This window comes from Melanaphis sacchari, unplaced genomic scaffold (genome assembly GCF_002803265.2).
Source record: "Melanaphis sacchari strain LSU unplaced genomic scaffold, SCAv2.0 Contig77_pilon_pilon, whole genome shotgun sequence".
Classification (NCBI taxonomy): Eukaryota; Metazoa; Arthropoda; class Insecta; order Hemiptera; family Aphididae; genus Melanaphis; species Melanaphis sacchari.
Genome location: NW_020271547.1, coordinates 1811934 through 1832512, shown reverse-complemented (window position 1 = coordinate 1832512; position 20579 = coordinate 1811934). Strand labels below are relative to the sequence as shown.

At 23.3% G+C, this 20579-nt stretch overlaps 1 protein-coding gene across 1 annotated transcript; it reads left to right on the top strand.

Moving 5' to 3' along the window:
• The first annotated feature begins 715 nt into the window (after positions 1 to 715).
• On the top strand, positions 716 to 1349 carry LOC112601365. The gene is made up of 2 exons (XM_025348958.1): positions 716 to 944; positions 1014 to 1349. Exons 1-2 carry the CDS (start codon positions 874 to 876, stop codon positions 1300 to 1302), a joined length of 360 nt encoding a protein of 119 aa, XP_025204743.1. The 5' UTR covers positions 716 to 873; the 3' UTR covers positions 1303 to 1349.
• The last annotated feature ends 19230 nt before the right edge of the window (positions 1350 to 20579 follow it).

Sequence of the window (20579 nt, the reverse complement as noted above, 5' to 3'; positions counted from 1 at the left end):
TGATAATATGTAGGTATATCAGCAAACATTTTTTAAATTAAAAACTGTATCTACATTTCTTTACTTATATAGGTATATATTTTTAAATTCATCGCTTTATTTAAATTAATTATCATTAAATAATTACTTATAGACTTATGATATAGTTTATTTATGATTTTATTAAATAAATTGAGTATAAAAATCCATATAGCAAAAAGACTGCATTTATAATTTAAGTTGATAATTTAGAATTTGGATAATAATTCATTTTGGGGCCCAATCAAAAAATTAGACCCGGGCCCCAAAATTCCTAAGTTGGGCTCTAATGATAAATTAACTAAACATGGTTTAAGTATCAAGTCAAACCATTTATATTAGTCGTTTAACTCGAATCTTGTTTAAGTGTTAATAATGACATGTAAATAAAATCTTAAGAAGACTAATTAAATTTTGATTTCAACTAGACTGGTACAAATGTACAGTCAAGCCTATAAGTATAATAAATAGTATAATAATATTATAATATACATACCTAATTGATTTATTACAATTTACAACTTTCTATACAACTGGCCCTCAGGGCTTAGGCTAAAGATTTATCGCGATCTAGTGGCTTATATATGAGCTGACAAACACTTCAATAGCCAACAGCAGAATATGTTGCAGCAGCTGTTTTTATTGTGAAAAGGACAAAGTGATAAGAAAAATCCGTGATATGAACAATTTATGATATTATCAAATATCAACATTTGTGTAATTCGTCTTGTGACTTGTACTTAGATTAATAATTGTACGTTTGGACTTCTAGAGTTAAAAATTACTTGAATTTTCAAACCGTTGGCGAGTGACAAGTTGATAGTTTTTACAATAGCACAACCACAGTCTAAAACCATGTTGTCAAAACAGTTATGGAGATCGTTTGCTGCGAGGAACAAAATCGCAAATGGTTTATTTAAGTACAAGTAATGTTGTCACGTTTTACTTATAAGTCAACTTAATGAGTAGTTCTTAATTTTAACACTTATTTTTAGTGAAATAAAAACTCAGTCATCGTTGACTGTCACTCGAAATGCATCCAATAAAAATGATATTGATGCAGAGTTAAACAAACCTGTGAAATATACGACAAGTCCTGCTCACGACTGGAAGGCACAGCATTCTCGAATTGGAAGCAAGGCTGAATTTGGTCCATGGTATGAACCCCACGCCGTTAGTTTAAGCTTAATTATATTTATGATATATTTTTTCATATTACGTGAAGAAAACGATCTTGATTTATTGTTGGATAAACCATTGTCAGAAACATTAAAAAAGGAGTAAATGTTTTGTTATTTTAGAATTTTATTAGGTATCTATGAATACATTTTAATTTACCTAATAAATACTATGTACATTTGTTTTGATTTTGAGTAGTACATTTATAAATTTAAATATGTCATAAGTTTATATAAAATACATATGATGTAATTATTATAAAAAACAAAATGTGTATGTATATTTTTTGAATATTTAAGCTTAATAAAATATTAACTAATGGGTCAATCTGAAATAAAATTTATTGTGAACACCATTACTTACCTAATATTTTTCATCAGATGTTATGAAAATACTAAATAACATGTAAAACTATAAATTAGAAAAATACTTTAAATGCTCTCTTCAAATTTAAGTAGTAAAGTATAAATATACGTATAAAATAGGGAAGACCATTGTGAACTATGTAAATTTTATTAAATGTGTACATAGTATTATGGATATTTTATATTAGGTGTTTTTTTTTTGTTGATATGAATAATAATAATAAAAATGTTATAGGTGTGTTGTATTATGCTCTGTTTTAAGTAGAATACACCAGTTCTGCACATTTTTATCCCCTTCCATCAGCTACTACTTATGCCATTTTATGGGAAATACATGCCATTAGACGGAAACAGGTCGCTGCCTGATGTATTCTATTTTGAGACATAGTATAACTAAAAACTAAATTTACCATTAGGTTTGATTTTTTATTAACTATATTTCATCTTATTTATACTTGAAATGGGTGTATGACTAGTGATTACTAATGAATATTGTAATATTATTATTTATAATATTGTAAATTAGTATATATTATTATATTTCAATGAATGGTATAATCATCTTAGGTGTTTAATTTGTGCATTTGACTACAATAATGATGGTCATGAGAAAATGTTCCCTTTATAGGACACTCCCAGATAGTTGTTAGAATTGAACCAAAGTATGAACATATAGGATAGTATGACTACCTTGCCAATAATCTTATTGCATACCTAATTATTTAAATATTTGTTTTTAATTAACAAAGTAGGTATTTAAAATAAATATTCATTGTGATAACTTTATCTTGTATGGTACACTTTTAACTTGAACTTTGGATTTTAAAACTTAAATAATTATCTAAAATTCTAAACTTAACATTATGGACAATTAAAAAAGTTTTTATGTAAATAAAAACTTTTTATATTAAAATACTGTTTTAATATAAGAATAAATATTCTATAAAACTAATGATAAAAAAATGTGTTTTAAATATTTTAGTATGTTTTATACCAAGAGTGTTAAAGCAATGTACAAAATATTAAGATAACCATCATCAAGTTATCTTTTGTAATACCATTATTTTAGTTAAGTATTTGATTATCAAATTATTAGCATTTTATTCATCTAAAAAAATTAATTTATTCATTGTATTGTATAACCATCTAGGTCTAGTCTTACTGATTCAAGTTATTTTAATATTTTCTGACTTACTTAATAACCATCTTATATATTTTAGTATTTTAAACTTAAATGTTTTATAAGCTTTAATTAATTATAAATATCCTATATATCTGATAGTAACATGGTTTTTGGTGGTATATAGGTTGTAACTTGTAAATAACAATTATATATCTATATAAAACAATATATATATGTTAATATTGTTATTTGTATGAAAAAGAGTAATAAAAATGGAATTATTGGCAGTAGCCAGTAAATTACATATTATTTAAATTGAAATATTTAAAAATATGACTAAATTATTATAAAGTTGTACTTCTATTAAAATATTTGTGTATTTATTGAATCTTGTTCATAAGCAATGTGATGAAACCGTCTCATTAAATTCAACTTAATAAAATATAAATGTTTCTAAAAATAAATAATTAAAATCCTTTCTTATTGTGGTATGTGTGTAACATAAACCAACACATATATTTTTTTGATTAAATAATAATATATTAAATTAAGTTTGTATTGTTTGTAATACGATGTTTTGAGGTTATTTTTCCGAGGATAAACGTTTGAGATTTTTATATTATACCATGTTTATGGTTATAAATTATGATATAAAGTAGATTTCAACCCTGTCATTACAACTAATTACAACTAATTTAGTTAGTAATTAATAAATAAACATGTTGTAAAGATGCATATTTTTGTGTTTTAAAGATGTTAAATTATTGAAAGTTTATCGCCAGACCAATTACTGTTAAGATGACGTTATATGATCATGATGTGTTGCCTTCACCTTACTAAAGCATAACAGTAAATTTTAAAAATAATTCATTTTACTCTGTTATTTTTAATATTAGTGTGAATTGACCTATTATCAAAATTAAATTATTTAAAGGTAAAAATATCATCTATTTGTTGATAGATATATTAATTTTGAAGTAAATTATGAGCATTTTTTAAGTTTAAGAAGAACTTTTAATATAGTAATTTAGTAACATTAATGATTTATTTAAAAATAAAAATATGACTATATTTTAGCAAATTATTTACATTAAAAGATGTCTTATATTTTTTAGCTTTAAAAAATAGTCAACAGCTTCATGTAAATTGATTGAAAAGTCTATTTTCTATCAAACTGTTATAATTGGTTTTCAACATTTTTTTTTTAACTTGTTTAATGATGAAACAAAATTTACTTTGATAAAGTTATATTTAATATTTCAGTAAGTAAATTAATACATGTCTACTGTTCGTTATGCCTACTTATATTAAATTCTAACTATAGAAAATTCTTTGCACTATTCATCATAATTGGAAAATAATATAATAATTGGGAATATTTAGTCAAAACTATTAGTTTACCAAATCGATTTTGTTTTTTTGCCGTAATTAGTAATTTTTTTTTTTTAAATAAGTGTTTGAAGTTTAAATTTTGATAAAAGAACATCTTTCTGAGAATAGTTTTTCCTAGATACAATGAATTGAAATATAATTATTAATATCTGTACTTTATTACCTTAAAAGTTAAGATTCAATTAAATACGTGATATATTTTCATGTTTTCACTTTTAACCTTCCATCGTCAACTGTCAAGTCCTCGCAATTAAATAATTCTAAAACAAATATTAATAAATGTAAGCGCGTATTGTTACATAAGATGTGCTATATTTTTAAATGTACTGAAAGAGGTCCAAAAACGGATTTATCAAGTTCAATTGTGGATATCGCATGAATACTTAATGTTTATATATTTTGATTTCAGAGTAATTTATGTAAGATTTTTATTTAAAAATATATAAATGGAGTATACGAATAACCTTTAGTAAACACTAAAATTTTTTTTATTAAAATTAGAACGGAAAATTATGTGATTTATTATGTATTTAAACTTTTATATTTTAAATGTTGATATATTACTGACAAAAATATCATTTACTCTTAAAAAATAAAATAAAAATTATTTATGTTTTTCAGTTAAACGAACAATTTTGTTATATAAATGCTTTTCCTTTGTATTATATTTTTTTGAAATTCCTGTAGGTGTCTTCAATGTATATTTTACTATTGTTTCAGTTTTCAAATTGGTTCTAATAACAATCTATTACCAAATTGATTATAAAAAAAAAAATCAACAAAAGGAGACAATTTTTTTAATCTCAAATACATTAAATAAGTGCATGCAAATCGAGAATTATACCTCTCCCAAATATTTATATTCATTTTTAGGTATAAGTAGGTATATGAAATATCGTGAATGTCATGTTTAATATGATCTAATCCGTACAAAAAACTTTACATTATTTGTACAAACTATATTTTATTTGTTTTATAGATATTTTGGAGTTAATAATTTCTTGTTATATACATTTTATAAGACATAACTGGAATATTTATATCAATATAGGTAATTTGTTTTTTGTGTTAAGGTTTTTTTTCATTGTGTTCTACTTCTATATTTGATTAAACTCAGTATATTTTCAATTAGGATGTGACGCATTTCCTAAAGCGCATCGTTGAAAAGAATTAGGTATAGTTGTTGCAAATTTCAAATAATAAATATATAGCAATCCATTTGATATAAATGATTAATGTTTCATGTTTAGATGTTATAGTTACTACAGCTATATAGTAGTTAATAAGTAAACTTATTTATTTTTAAGAATTTCATAACACATTCTTTAATAGGTATGTACTTTATGTACGCAGTGCCTAGACTAAATTACCTAACCACTTTACTGAATACACTTGTTCTGTATTTTTCACTGTCAATATGTGCTTAAAACTTTTTTAAACTTCGCATTACTTAATAATTAATATAGTATTTTTAATTATTTATTATTTTTTTAGTATCTGTTATTGGGCGTTATCTGAATTTAATTACTTGTTTGTGTAAAATGTACTTGGTAAAATTGATTTTCTAGGATTTAATTTTATCATTATTATGATTTAATTAAAATTTATTAAAAACTCCATTTAATATTTCAATGGTTATATGTACATTTTTCAGACAAAATTGATGCTTAAAATTAGCCTTTTTATATATTATAAGTTGAAAATAGACCATTTTTTTTTTTTACGGATAAAATGTTTTGGAAAAATAATAAGCAAATACAGTAAAATTTACATTACATACTTAATACTTAGGTAATATTTGAACATCATCTTGACAATTTAAAAAGAATAATACACGTATAATGTTATTTTGAAGTGAAAGGAGTGAGATGAGTGCCTAAATTAGGAATCGTTAACTGGACAGCTTTTTTACTATTTATTATTATTATTTTTTTGCTAAATTTATGAGATTGTTGATAGCTTTTTTCAAATATGAATAGATACTGAATATTTTAAGTTTATAATTTAATTAGGTGTTCTAGTTTAGATTATCATGTCAGTTCATTGCTACAATGTAGGAAGTTACAATGAAACATGTAAATGAATCAGATTGTAGATGTACTGACAGATATACGTACGTAGAAAATAAATTCGGTGGAGGGGGTTAAAAATCACAATTTATATAAACTTCAAATTAAAAGTTATAATATATAAAAAATATAATTTTTCATACATAATTTTAGTGGTGTGTGTGTGTGTGGGAAGGGGGATGTTTGAACTTGTTGATAGATACTTAATACAAATTATACGTATATGTTATATGATGTAATATAATATATTCTAGACGTATTATAGTATCTAGTCATAATACATCGTTATTTTAAGGTAATTAATTCTCCTTTATAAACTTATTATATACTTTATATTTATGTTATTGATATGCATTATAGTAGTATTATTATTATAATTAGTAATTACTATCTACATAAAATGTCATTTTAATTCCTGTTTACTAAGTCAATGTCGATAACCTTTCGGCGTAAGGAATATGAAATTGTATAGCAGAACCTTGTCCATGATAAAATACAATGATATGCATGACAGAAAAATTTCCGGTTTCCTATTAATACTAAGTAGTTAAGAGCAAGCGTATCAATGAAAACAAATTATCGTATTGGAACAGTCTTTATTATTTTTCAAGCCAATCATACATATGATATTACGTTTTAACGTGTATAAATATTTTTTCTGTTTTAGTATAAAAAAAAGTGAATTGACTTGCCACCTGTTGTGTTGTTATAAAAAAATTAGATGAGATCACAGGTCATATTATACAACATAATATTATATTGGATAGACGTTTGATGTTTTTTTACTGTTTTATTTCTATAGGTATCATGATCTATACTTCCTTTTTAACTTTCGATATTGTGTAGGAAGCAGTAAGTGTTGAAGCAGTGTTGGGAATATATAATTAATAATTTATCCATATAAAGATAAAGATGATTGTACTAATTTTTATTTAGATAAAAATAAAGATAATTACACTAAATTTTATCTAGATTAAGATAAAAATGAATATATTTTTATCTAGATAAATATCAGATAATTTCATTGATTTTGCAAATATTTATTTAAAAATTTGAAATATAAATATAAAATAAAATAGTTAATTCATTAGAACATATAAAAAGTCATTCTCTGATTTAAAAATACAAAAAAAGTTTAAATTTGAAAAAATAAAAAAAGTTAATTTTTGAATAAACTTTATTAGAAGATAATAAATTAATCTCTAAGTTAATAACAAAAAAAAAAAAAAATTTTATTTAGCTTATAAAAATAAATTATCAAGATTGGTACTCATAGATCACTAGAATTTTATCTAGATGAAGATAAATATAAATGAGTTGACTGAGTTAAGAATTATTTAGATAAGATAAAAGATAAATCAATTTTATCAAAATATTTATCTAGATATTTCCCAACACTGGTAGGAAGTGTGATTTGTTTCATTATATAATAAGATTGAAAAAAATTATATAATTATAATAATAATAAAATTAATTTGTCCATCAGTATATAAGTATAACAATTTTGATTTATTTAATAATTATCACAGTACCTATTAGAAACAAATAGATATTCTAGCCATATGTAAGTTGGTTGCATATAATAATAAATTATTAAATTGCATGTTTAATAATATTTATTAACTCAACAATTATTTTGTAACAAATTTAAATTAATTTATTTCATAATAAAAGAAAATTAAAAATTATAAAAGAAAAATTTAAGTGAACGACTATATTTATCGTCTTGAAATTATATTTATCTGTAAATTCAATAAATTATCTCAAATATATTTGTTATTATCAAAAGAAAAATAAATATCGATAGAAAAGAAATGTTTGTAAGAGGTTCGCAATGAATAATAAGTAGGTAATAACAAATAACTTATTTACCCCAGAGCCATTAGGTAAGTTGTAACAATTATTATACATCACGTGCAAGGTCTTTATTTTAGTCGCGTTGATTGCATAATAAATTAGGTTAGGGCCTATATGAACCAAGTGACCGCCACAGTAAGGTCTTTCACATGTGGTTCTATTACTCCCGCGAATCGTAGGAAAATTATTTCTATTTGCTCCATCTCTGGGCTTACAATACTATTTGATAATTATCGACGATTGTAAAGCATTATAATAATAATAAAAAAATCACACAATATTAAACTTCGTCTGGGATTTTACATTTTTACGTATATTATAGAGATTGAAAGGTGCTTAAACGGCGCCCTATTTGTTATCATTTATCATTATCACCGTTTATCACGACGTGTTTAGGTAGCTAATTTATAAACGTCACCGCGTGTTGAATAAAAATACAAAAATATTTATAGTTTCGACTGTTGTAGAACATTAATTATACAAATAATAACGAAATCGTCGAAATTAATAGTACAACTTATATTTAAATGAAAAAAATAAACAGAATAAATATAATATAAGCTACAAACCAAGACCTTAAGAAATTGTTGATACCTATTGGTTGATTGGTTGATGTTTATATTTCTGAAGGGTGCAGTTTACAATCACATTCCCTATCGACAACGAGAAACAAAGTATGTGTTTATAACTTATATTATATTACATCCTTTTTGATTTAGATAATAATTTGGGTACGTTACATAATAAAAGGTCATTTGGGCGCAGTTTACGTATTAGTATTACACACTACTACAAGCAAATAATATATTAATGAAATTAGATTCTGAGTAAAGTAGAAGTGAACACTTGTTTTTATACGGATTTTTATGGAATATGAATTTAACAGGTACCTATTAGTAATAAGTTAAGATTTGAAAAATAAGAGTAATTGGAGTTACAATATATTATCTATATATATTTTATTAGTTTTTAAAAATCTAGATATTCATTAATGATGTTTAGCAATTGTTGGAAAAATGACGAACATCACTTAGTAAACTAGTCCTTGTTTCGAACAAGTGTTTGAATATTATGATTTGTCGTTGGTTTCAGATTTGATAATCGATACGAGTTTTAGTATCATCAGTCATCAGTTCTTGTGTAGTGCGTTCAAAATGCATCTATTGTTTACATCTTAGCATGACCCTTTTGGCATTCTGTATATTGAATGTACATTATTTTGTATAATAATTCATCGGATAAAAATGACACAAGAAAAATCTGGTACACTCAAATTGCCTATTAAATATAAGGTAGATGACCTTTTTTTGACGTAACAATTTTAACTTAAGACGGATTTAAGTATAGTTTTAAAAAAGTCTAGTGAATGACAAAAAAATAAACGTGTACGAAAACAAAAACCTAAGCTTATTTGATTACTTAGCTTTCGTTCAAGTTAAAATTTAAATTTAGATGTAAAGTAACTATAACCTTAGTTTATATATTCTATTTATGATAAATCATAATTAATCAAATATATTTATGTAAAATGTCTTCCTACGTTATAAAATACATATTTAAGTGAAATAATAACTGAACTATTGATTAATCATTTTTATGAAAGGAGATTTGTGTACTAAGTGGTCATTTATTATCTAATGTGCGGGTCAATTCGTGCGTGCCCAAAATATTTGGTACTCATACAGTTTGAACTTTGTGTAGGTACTTGGCTAAGTGCTTAACCTAGAGAAGATAATTTTTTTTTGTCATGAGTAAATATGTATAACATGTGTGTTTAAATACAATTCATTCAAAATAATGAAATCCATGTACATAGTTTCTCGAAAATAAATAACACCTAATGTTAAAATAAATTATATTTTTGTTTATGTTAAACTACCAGTAATAATAATTTTTATCGAATTTTACATAAAATCATGATTTAATTCTAAACTTAATAATTATAATAATAAAACAAATAGATTCTCAGTGGAAAGTAACCACATCAATTATTTATTTTTAAACAGATATCCTTGACATCATCACCGTAAAACAATTTCATTACAAGAACGTTCATAATCATTAAAATTACAAATTTTTGCGTGAGATATAAAATTTATAATATTTTATAATTGATAATTTTCCAAAGAAACACAACTATTTTAGTTTAATTTTCTACTGAAGAGAACGATAAAGATCTCAGATCTAAGTGATATAATGAATTTATCAAATTATTTTTATAGTCTATATGAAGGTCCTATACTTCTACAGACCATTAATAATTGAGTGTTTTGGTTTTTTATACCGTATGCAGTAAATTTGAACATTGTGTATGACTTGCAAACAAATATGCATAACCAATCGTGTTAGTTTTGGTATCTAGTTGAATAGTGATTTTGCGTATCTACAAAAATGCATTTTTATAATTTTTTTAGTACATTTTATGTTTTAATAAAATTATATCATGTTTAGTTTTATTTTATTAAACACTTTTTGGGACAATAAAAGTGCATCAATATTTACATCTTCAAATCGTACATTATAAATGTAAAGATTTGTAAAGAAAATATGCAATAAATGTATGTATGAGAAAAATTAATTGAGTGTTGTTCAATATTTTCTTAATATATTGTGTAAAAATTTAATATTAGCTATCCACTTTGTATAAAAAATGTCTTAACTAAACTACTAAATAATTAGTATTATTAATTTTTCGATTAACAAGTTTGAGTTATGATGGAATTTATTATAATATTTAATAAATTATCGGGGAATAATATTTACTTTTAGAATCTTTATCATAAAATGTGTATTTTTAATAAGTATCTTCTATTCTACTGTAATAGTAAAAAATGAAACATTACATATAAAAATAATACAATTTAATTGTAAGTTGAAATTTTTTTTTGTATAATATGATTACTATTATTATATATTATCTAAAATATTTATTTTATAATAATTAATAAGTAATTTAAAAAAAAACAACTACACATAATAATGTTCTTATCATTTCATAATACAATTTAGAAAAATATTTTCTTTTTACTTTCTTTAATAAATCAATGACGTTTTTTTAAACGTCTTTAGAATATTAATTTATTTTTTAAACATTAATCTAATTTAATTACCAATCGTATTGCAAGTTGAAACTAAAAATGTTTTACAAAATAAAGATAAAAATAAATAAATTTATAATACAATATGAATGTATAAATGTATAAAATTATTTATTATTGAGTATCATATTAAAGTGGAACAAATATTAATGTATTATATTACCAATAATTATATATAAATTTACTTAGTAAAACTGATTTGAACAACTCTAATAAGCGCCAATTATAAACCAAATTTTATTATTTACACGGAATTTCTGTATGTTTGCAAAGAATAATATGTCTTAGCATGTATTTGATCTCCTTTTATTAGATAACTATACATAAGTACAAAATGCACATTATTATTCTATTTGAAAAAAGTACAATAATATGATTTTAAACTTGAAAACATGGCTATAAAAAGTCCTAATCATAAATTGACTACAAATGAGTTGAACATATTTCAAGTATGATCAATCAATTATTTTTTGGATTTTCTTTGTCATATTACAAAATCTAATTGTTTGAATTTTAGTCGGTAGGTTTAATGTTATCTACATTTAGTGTTTTCAACTTAATCGAAAGATGAAATTTATATGGAGAGATTAATTTCGTTATTAATTTTAAATGCCGATGATGTTAGAAGTATGTATAATATACAGAGAGATTCAACGTGTTCGCCCTACTTATTCTTTAAAATTAATTAATTCAAATTCTGATTAATGGATATTTCAAGTATATTTAAGGATTATATTTTCTTTTACAATTTTATAAAACAGATATAATACTGGATCTAATATTCTAATATTTATCATAGGGTAGGTACCACTAGTCGAGGTTTTATTGAGTATTTTATAATGCTGATAGATTAATAATATTAATTACTCACTTGAGTTTTAAAATAATTACTGTCTCTTCATCTTCTAAACCTTTATCATAATGGACCTACTATTATTAGTACATAAAGTTAAATAACTCGGGATAAATAAAAAAAAATATGTATATACTCATGGGAAAATTTGGGGGTGAGCATCCTTGGTGAATCACTCTGTAGTCTGTACAATATAGTGTAATCTGTACTCTATAATGTAAGTATATTACACGATTTGATAAATGTTGTAGATACTTTTGTATGTATTTTATAAGACGTAGTTTAGTAGTTGCTTATTGGAATTTTATTATTTTGTTTTCCGTTGTATATAATATTCTTCGTATTCAATTAAATCAGATACATGGATATGATCAACAATGATTAAACATTTAGTTGTCGTCTTCATTTAATGGTGTCCCACCAAATTCTTTCACATGCCCGTTACGATCTAACAAATATTTTGTTTATATCATATACACCATGTAGGTACATGTAAACATTAAAGTACAATTTAAATGATACGTTTTTCACTATCTCGTGAAGTCTGAACAATTTTTATTTTTCTCGTTATAACTCAAAACAATATACCAGCTCGAGTATACAATGACATACATTTACACACTTAATATCACAAACTAGTTGTACTTCATAAATAATATATTACTTTATTATGTTTGATAAACGTTTAAATAAAGTAAATAAATAATTTTATTAACCATATTTTCATTAAAATATATAATTGTTGCAACGTTAAAATAAATATATAGTCGTATTTTTATTATTATTACGTGGATAAGAAAACACCATCCAATGAAAAGTCCAACGTATAATGTTCAATTCATTGATTTTTCTAAATAAATTAAATTAATTGAAATCCAATAAATATATTTCTTAAAAGCAGAATCAATATGATTTCGCATCTAATTATAACTTTTAGTATTTAGTATAATTTGATTATGTATATGTGTAATATTATAATACATTACCTAGATATACATATTATATACGTTGTATATTAAATAAAACTTTAATTACCTATATAATATTATAAGCATTTTACATTTTTGAAGATCGAAGCATCATAGTAGAGACATATTTGATTGGCAATAAAACTTATGTAATTACATATGGTAGGTGGCTACTCAAAAAGAAATTATTTGAATAATTTCCATTGTTCAAGTAATACTCTAAATTGTAATAGTAAATTTCAATAAAATTTTAAAATATATTTGACAAGATGGGAGTCTTACTCATACATGATTCTATGTTTAATTTCCTTGAGTTATTAGATGTGACACATTAAAATCTTAAAAATTTGTATTGATTAAGAGGCTTCACTAGTAATATACCAGTAATTATGGTGCGTAATTATAAAACTTAAATTTATTTTTAAACTTCTATACCGAGATATGTATTGAGTATGAGCTAATCATGTGAAGTTAAATTTTTCTGATAATAGATCTGGTTTAAGCTATTAAAAATATCGGTACCTAACGTGGTAAATCTAATTGAGAATCTAATGTGTGTAATAATTATAATAATGACATAGTATACTATATATCGTAAATAATATCAAATTCGTCTAAATTTTAACAGGTTATTAATTTAACTTAACCATTCGACCATATTTCATTAAGTTTTCAAGTAAACAAACTGTGTATTTAAGAATATGTCATTACACGTATAAAATAAAATGTATTATTAATAATAAACACAATTAAATATGTATATCGATTAAGGAATAGAATACATTTTTATAATTATGTGTATTTATTTTGGCATATTTTTATTTAGTACTATTCAAATACTAATAAATTGTGTATTTATTTCAAACAGTGATTTGTTTAAAATTTATGTAATATGTGTTTTGTTGCATCAGGTAATCCTTTTATTATAAGTTATAACTAAAGGCAGAATTTAAATACAATGTTATATCGCTGTTATGTTACATTGCTATATATATAGTAGATAATTATGTAAATAGATAATATTTTATTGAGGTGTTAGGTTTTGAGTTTTTTTTATGTTTTTGTTATAGTTATAAATAGAGAGCTTTAAATTTGACAAATTGTTAATTATATTTTACGTCTAATTTATAGAGCATTTATAAATTAATCACTGAATAAATAATTATGATAAATTTAAGAAACAATTTTTTCCGATAAAAGCATTTAAAAAAAACATTGACAATAATTTATTAATAAAGTAGGTACACAATTAAGTAAAGATAATTATTAAAAAAAAAAAAAATGGTATTTTTGTAGTTTTTTTCTTTGTTACATTGCAAATGTAACTACAAATTAAACAATAACAATGAATAATATACTTTTAATATCTATAATGTGTAATCAGCTGCTTATAGACGTATGATTATATTATAGCCAGAGGAAATACTAATAACGTACATAATATCTATGTTAACGAAATTGTTATTATTTTTTTGTTTTTATCTATCTTTGTCCATTTTTACACAGATTTTACTGCAATTCATCGAAACATATACTACATATATGATTATTTAAAAAGAGACGTGATGTTTTTAAAATGTATCGAGTAATGTATCTAATAGGTAGTTTTTTTTTTCATTATATTTTTAATCGTACGGTAAATATGAAATGTGCATTAAGGCTTTAGAATGTCTACGCGTCATCGTTGACTTGTGTGCATGTGCGAATTTCATAAGATAATATGAACTCATTGACATCACGCGTTAAACGTGACAGCAACAGTAATAAATACGAGAAAAAATTGGCTATTTATTGCGGAAGTATAGGTGTTAAAAACAAACAATCGAAAATCCGAAAACCCGAATAAGGAATACTTAATATGTTTAAAAATGTAAGAAATGCGAACATTATAAACAGCAGAGAGTAATGAGCTAAGCACACACGATTACGAGTAAAACGGCAGAGTTGTTGCGTCGCAGCTGGTCATATAGTTCATAGATATCTACAGTCTTATTTCCAATTTTCCAACAGTTCAGATTGATACATGGCAGCCTAGTTTTCTCAATAGATATAGAACGCAAATATCGTGTACGCAGCATATGTAGTAAGTCATTATCTAATATATTTTTGATATTTTGTTTTGTTTTTTTAGCTATTGTTATGGTTTTTGATACTATATATTTGTTATATTATGTAACATTTTAGCGCATTTGGCATGTGTAAAAAACATTAAAAACAAAAATCTAATTAGGCACTATGTTTATTGTATATTATGCTAACAATTTGGTTCGTTTTATAACATAACTATTAATTATATTCAGAGGGAGATGAGTTAATGAAAATTTTTGACTTGAGTTAATTAAGGCAAATAAACATCGAGAAGTTAAGTTATTTAAATTGATATTTAACGAATAATATATTTAATTTTAAGCAACGAAAAAATATACAGTAAAGTAAAAACGAAGTTAATTTTTTTTTTATACCATCTATTCGAAGGGTGCTATTTTAATGAAAAAAACTGGGAGTTATTTTTTTCAGCTTATCTTATGGTTGTAGATTACACAATAAACAACTTCGCCAAAAAATACAATTTTTATTAGATATCTAATGCCAAACCTTTGATTTTATTTAGAAATAATATATTGTATACTAAGGTAGGTGTACTCGACAATATTAGAGTAGAAATTTGAACATTGACATCGTATTATATATCTTGTTATTATAGCAATGCGATAATATATATTTTAAAAATAGAATATGATCATATAATAATTTATTATTATCCATTAAATTTTTTTTTTATCTAATTTCACATTACTAAATTAAAGTTATTATATAGTTATATGAATATCACTATATTTTGGTAGGTATTAGTTTAAGACATCTTTTGATGACAGGATGGAAGAATTTATAGATCATAAATAATAATAATAGAATTTAGCTTTTATCTCGGTTATCCAAAAATAGTTTAAGATTTATAAATTTAAATAAACCTTATTTATTACACACGCATCTGTGTAGTTTAGTGTTTAAGTGTAATATACTTTGTAATTCATAAAATTTACATAATATCATCACATCGCCATGAGAAAATTCCATAAACACCACTGGTGTCTTCAACATGTCAAAGAAATTAACTTAATTTGACAAGGCATATTAATGCTTTTTTTCCTTTTTCATTTTTGGTCCTTGGTTGATTTAGTTTAATGTTCAGCATGATTGCACGAAGTAACCTTGAATACTTCCATGCCAATATAGATAGAATCTTCCTTCGCGTACATATATAGTGATATGTATACCATACAGAAAATTTATTTACACGCATACATTTGGATGAGTTTATAGTATATCTTGTTTTAGTTATCATAATATCAGTAGGTACGCGAATTCTTAAATAATTATTCAAAATAAATTGATTATTGATATATTCAAATGCTTTTAGAAATTAATTTTTTTTCGCCAATTTATACCACACTTAGAATGACTGGATGTTATCATCTATAAATAATTAATACATTAGCATTTTAATTATATAAATGAGTAATATGTTTATAAGATGATAAATAATAATGCTATGAACTATAGTAATATAGTAACAACTAATAATATTTACAATGTTATACAAATATAAATGTTTACGTCAGGAGTTTTAAACTAATTTTTGTTTTGGAAAAAAGTATTTTCAATTAATAAAATAATAAAAATATGTATTTAATTACTCTTTTTAAAAAGTATTTAAAATATATTTGAATAAAAATAAGTATTGGCATACCTTAAAACAGTGGTTTCCAACCTTATTTATTCTACGCCCCCTTTGTAGATTTTCAAAAATCTCACGCCTCCCCCACCTATAAATTGAAAAAATTATAATTTTTTTGTTTACTTTACATTTTACAAATAAACTATATAATATTCGGAAAGACTACTTTTTTATTGATGATAATAATTATAAAATATAAATAATTGTAAATAATATAGTATTATAGTGGAATTTTAAATATAATAAAATTTGATAAATAAAAATTTTACTTTGTGATGATTGCTTGCGCCTCCCCAGCGATGTGTATACGCCTCCCAAGGGGGGCGCGCCCTCAGGTTGGGAACCACTGCCTTAAAATGACTGTTTTTATTCTTTACATGTTGGAAATAATCAGAAAGATTTTGCATACAGATTAGCCCTAGAACAAGACACACACTTATATGATTTATGCCATTAAAAAGTTGAATTTATTTACACATGTAGCTGTGTATATACTCGTATTGTATATAAGCTATTAAAATCATATAGATGTATAAAAGTTTACGGGGTGGCATGCAGGACGTAGCCACTATAATACAAGTTATTGGACGTCATTTTGAAGTGTATAATATTATAAAGCAAACGTATAGGATAACAAATTTAAATAATAATATGGACTGAATTGAAACATGATAACGTACATGGTGTATTATATAGATTATAAATACAATATAGTATATTAAAAAAAAGGTTAAAAAATCTTAACAAAGCCAATAAGGTACAAGACGTATTATGTTATTTATAGGTACTTGCAATATTTTAATGTTTCTTTTAATATTATTTTATCATATTCTTTCAGTTTAAATTTAAAAGTTAAAACAAGTGCTTCATTTAATCAAAAATTAAAAAATAGACAATTTATATTATCTGTTAAAGTAATAATTATTATAACTTATAAGTACAGATTAAAAAATAAATATAATTTCAATATTTATATGAAGGAGAATATTAGAGAATTTATTATAAGCAAATTATTTTATTTTAAGATTGATCAATAACTTTATTTTAAGTAAAAATGAATGAATAAGTTATGTTTAGTAAAAATATTTATCATCTTGTTTATTTTATGATCAAACTCAATTTTTTTCTATATTTTGAGTTATGTTAGATCTATTATAAATTACCAATTTTGGTAAATTAGATAGATACGTACTTTATTTATAGAATTTTTTGTTGAGACGGTTCATTAACCATTGTTAGTAATTAGTAAATAATAAGTAATGTTTGTTAAGTTATTTGGAATTTGCTAGACATGTTAGTACAATAGTACTTATCTGTTAGTTATTAAATTGAAGTAGGTAGATATTAAAATATAGTAAAAGTCATTAAATTAGTTATAAGTTATTTTATTAAATTAATCAAAGTACGTATAACGTATAGGTATATTTATAGTTTATAATAAGGGTAAAGTACTGTAAGTGTAGTAATTATAAATGAATTAAGTAAATATAAATTATAATTTGATTATAATAATATTATATGTATTTAATATAATTTATTCTTTGCTTAAAATATATTGTTCATGCTTTATTTAAAGGAAAGTTTTTATTGATAAATTTAAGATTAATAATCATTATTATTTTAAACGAAATATTTATTTGAATAAAATAAAAAGTGCTCATTTCAATAAATTTATTAGAAATGGTTATACATGTTTTCATTAATGTACAACCAAAAATACGTTTATATTTTTATGTTATTGAGATACCTACTTAAGTATATAATTATGATTTAATATTGATAACTACTTTCATTTTGTATGAATATTTTTTATAAGAATTGTCCACTCGACTTTTCACCCAAAGTTATAAGATTGTTTAATTTATTTGGTTTGTTGGCTTACAACGTATTATTTGGCTGTATAATTTATATTTTATACTTATATTAGGTATTTACTATTTACATAAATTTAAAAATATAATTATAATATGTTGTTATCATGGTAATAAAATAACCGAATAAGTATCTGTAAATTGGGGAACCGAGTTAGTTACTACCTGGAGTTTACATGTGGATGTCTAATAATTCTATACTACAATAAATATTTTTAGTTAAAAATATGTATCAAGTTATATTATTATAATATTGTTTCATTACTTTGATAAGATATGTAATAAAAATATTCATATTTACTTGAAATAGTTAAGGAACGATCTTCAAAAATGTTTTCAAAATAATATTATACACGTGTCGTAACTTTAAGGTAGGTAATACATTTATTATTTATAATTAAACTTTATCGCTTTACTAGGTATATTGTACTCGTATATGTACAATGTACATTATATACAAACAGGAGTTAAATTTCTAAAGAATTAGACTATTTTACACTAAAATTACATTTGAATAATATGTTGTACTTACTATATGCACCCTGTATATATATATATGTTATTTTTGTTATTTGTTATTTTTGGTTGTTTTTCGGTGCTCGATAAAATTCTTCAAATACCAATGTTCAATAGGTACCTATATTGTTTTATAAATATTAATTCCAATGATATAACATTTTATTTAAAACTTAAACGATTCGTTGTTGACAAAACATTTACTATTTATTTTATTATTATTAGTGGTAAAAACACTCTATGTATGTTTAATAGAAAGGAACTTTAATGTACATATTCAATACATTATTAATTATTAAATAACTTAGTTGTAGTTTATAAATACCTCAACAATTTATGTTTTGTAGGCAACAGATTTTTAATGATTGTACCTACTCTGTTTAAGGTATTATGTACATTATAACACAACGCATTATTGATGTACAAGTATATTATTGTTTATCGTATTTTATATATTATCATTTTGTTCGACGATTTTACTGTATTATGGTTTTACAATGGTAATACGCAGGGCTGAGTATATTTTATATTTTATACATATTATGCACACGGTCTTATATATTAAAAAATCAAATGAAACAAACATAAAATATGTATTTTTTACTGTTACAAAAACGGCCGTTTAAAAATAATAATAATGTATACATTAGGTATGAAATACTACCTTTTTTAGTTATCTTGAGGAAAAAAAATTATTATTTACATTTATTTTAAAGAATTTGTTACTAGCCTACAGTGAATTAATCTGTTATTTTGTAATGTTTTATTAAAAAAAAAAAGAATAAGATAATATACCTTATTAGAAAAATGGTTCTGACATATGAGATGAACTCTACTAGCTATAGATGTTTATGGGAAGTCTTAGAGTTTTAAATGCTCATAAAAAATTATGAGTACATTTTTTCTTAATTTATTATCGTAGGTGACTATTTTAGAATACGATGTGTGTAGTTTTGTATTCATGTTTTGAAATTTAATATTTAAATTTATAGCTCTATTAAAATAAAATATGTTTTAAAAAAAATGTACACAGGGAATTTTTTTAATTTTTTTATATTTAAACTTTATTTTGTATTACGTATTACGTAAAATATCGAAAACTTCTAGGTACATTTCATATTTTAATACTAATAATTGTTTTTTGACAAGATGTATAATATTTATATTATAAGTCTTAAACTTAAAATGTTTTGTTTTACTAGGAAAAATAAATTCGAGAATAAATGCTTTGAACTTGAACCTTAATCATTGTCTAGGTCTAGCAGTGTTTGACCTTGCTATAGTATTTGGTTTTGTTGGTATTTTTTTTTTCTTTACTACGTTTGTAACACAATTATTTATAATTTTCTTCTGGGTTTGCATGGTACATGTAACAATGAAAGAAAAAGTAATAAATGTTAGATAGGTACAATGCACTACTAAAAAAAATAAAAAAAAAAAAATAAAAATAACCCAAACGTCTTGTACATCATAACTACCAATGATGACTCGGTCATCAAAGTGATACTATGTGGTCCCTTGACCTTCGGTT

Coding starts and splice junctions, on each gene's coding strand:
- LOC112601365 (XM_025348958.1), top strand. CDS start 874: ATGTTGTCAAAACAGTTATGGAGATCGTTTGCTGCGAGGAACAAAATC. Junction 945..1,013: donor AATGGTTTATTTAAGTACAA/GTAATGTTGTCA, acceptor ACTTATTTTTAG/TGAAATAAAAACTCAGTCAT.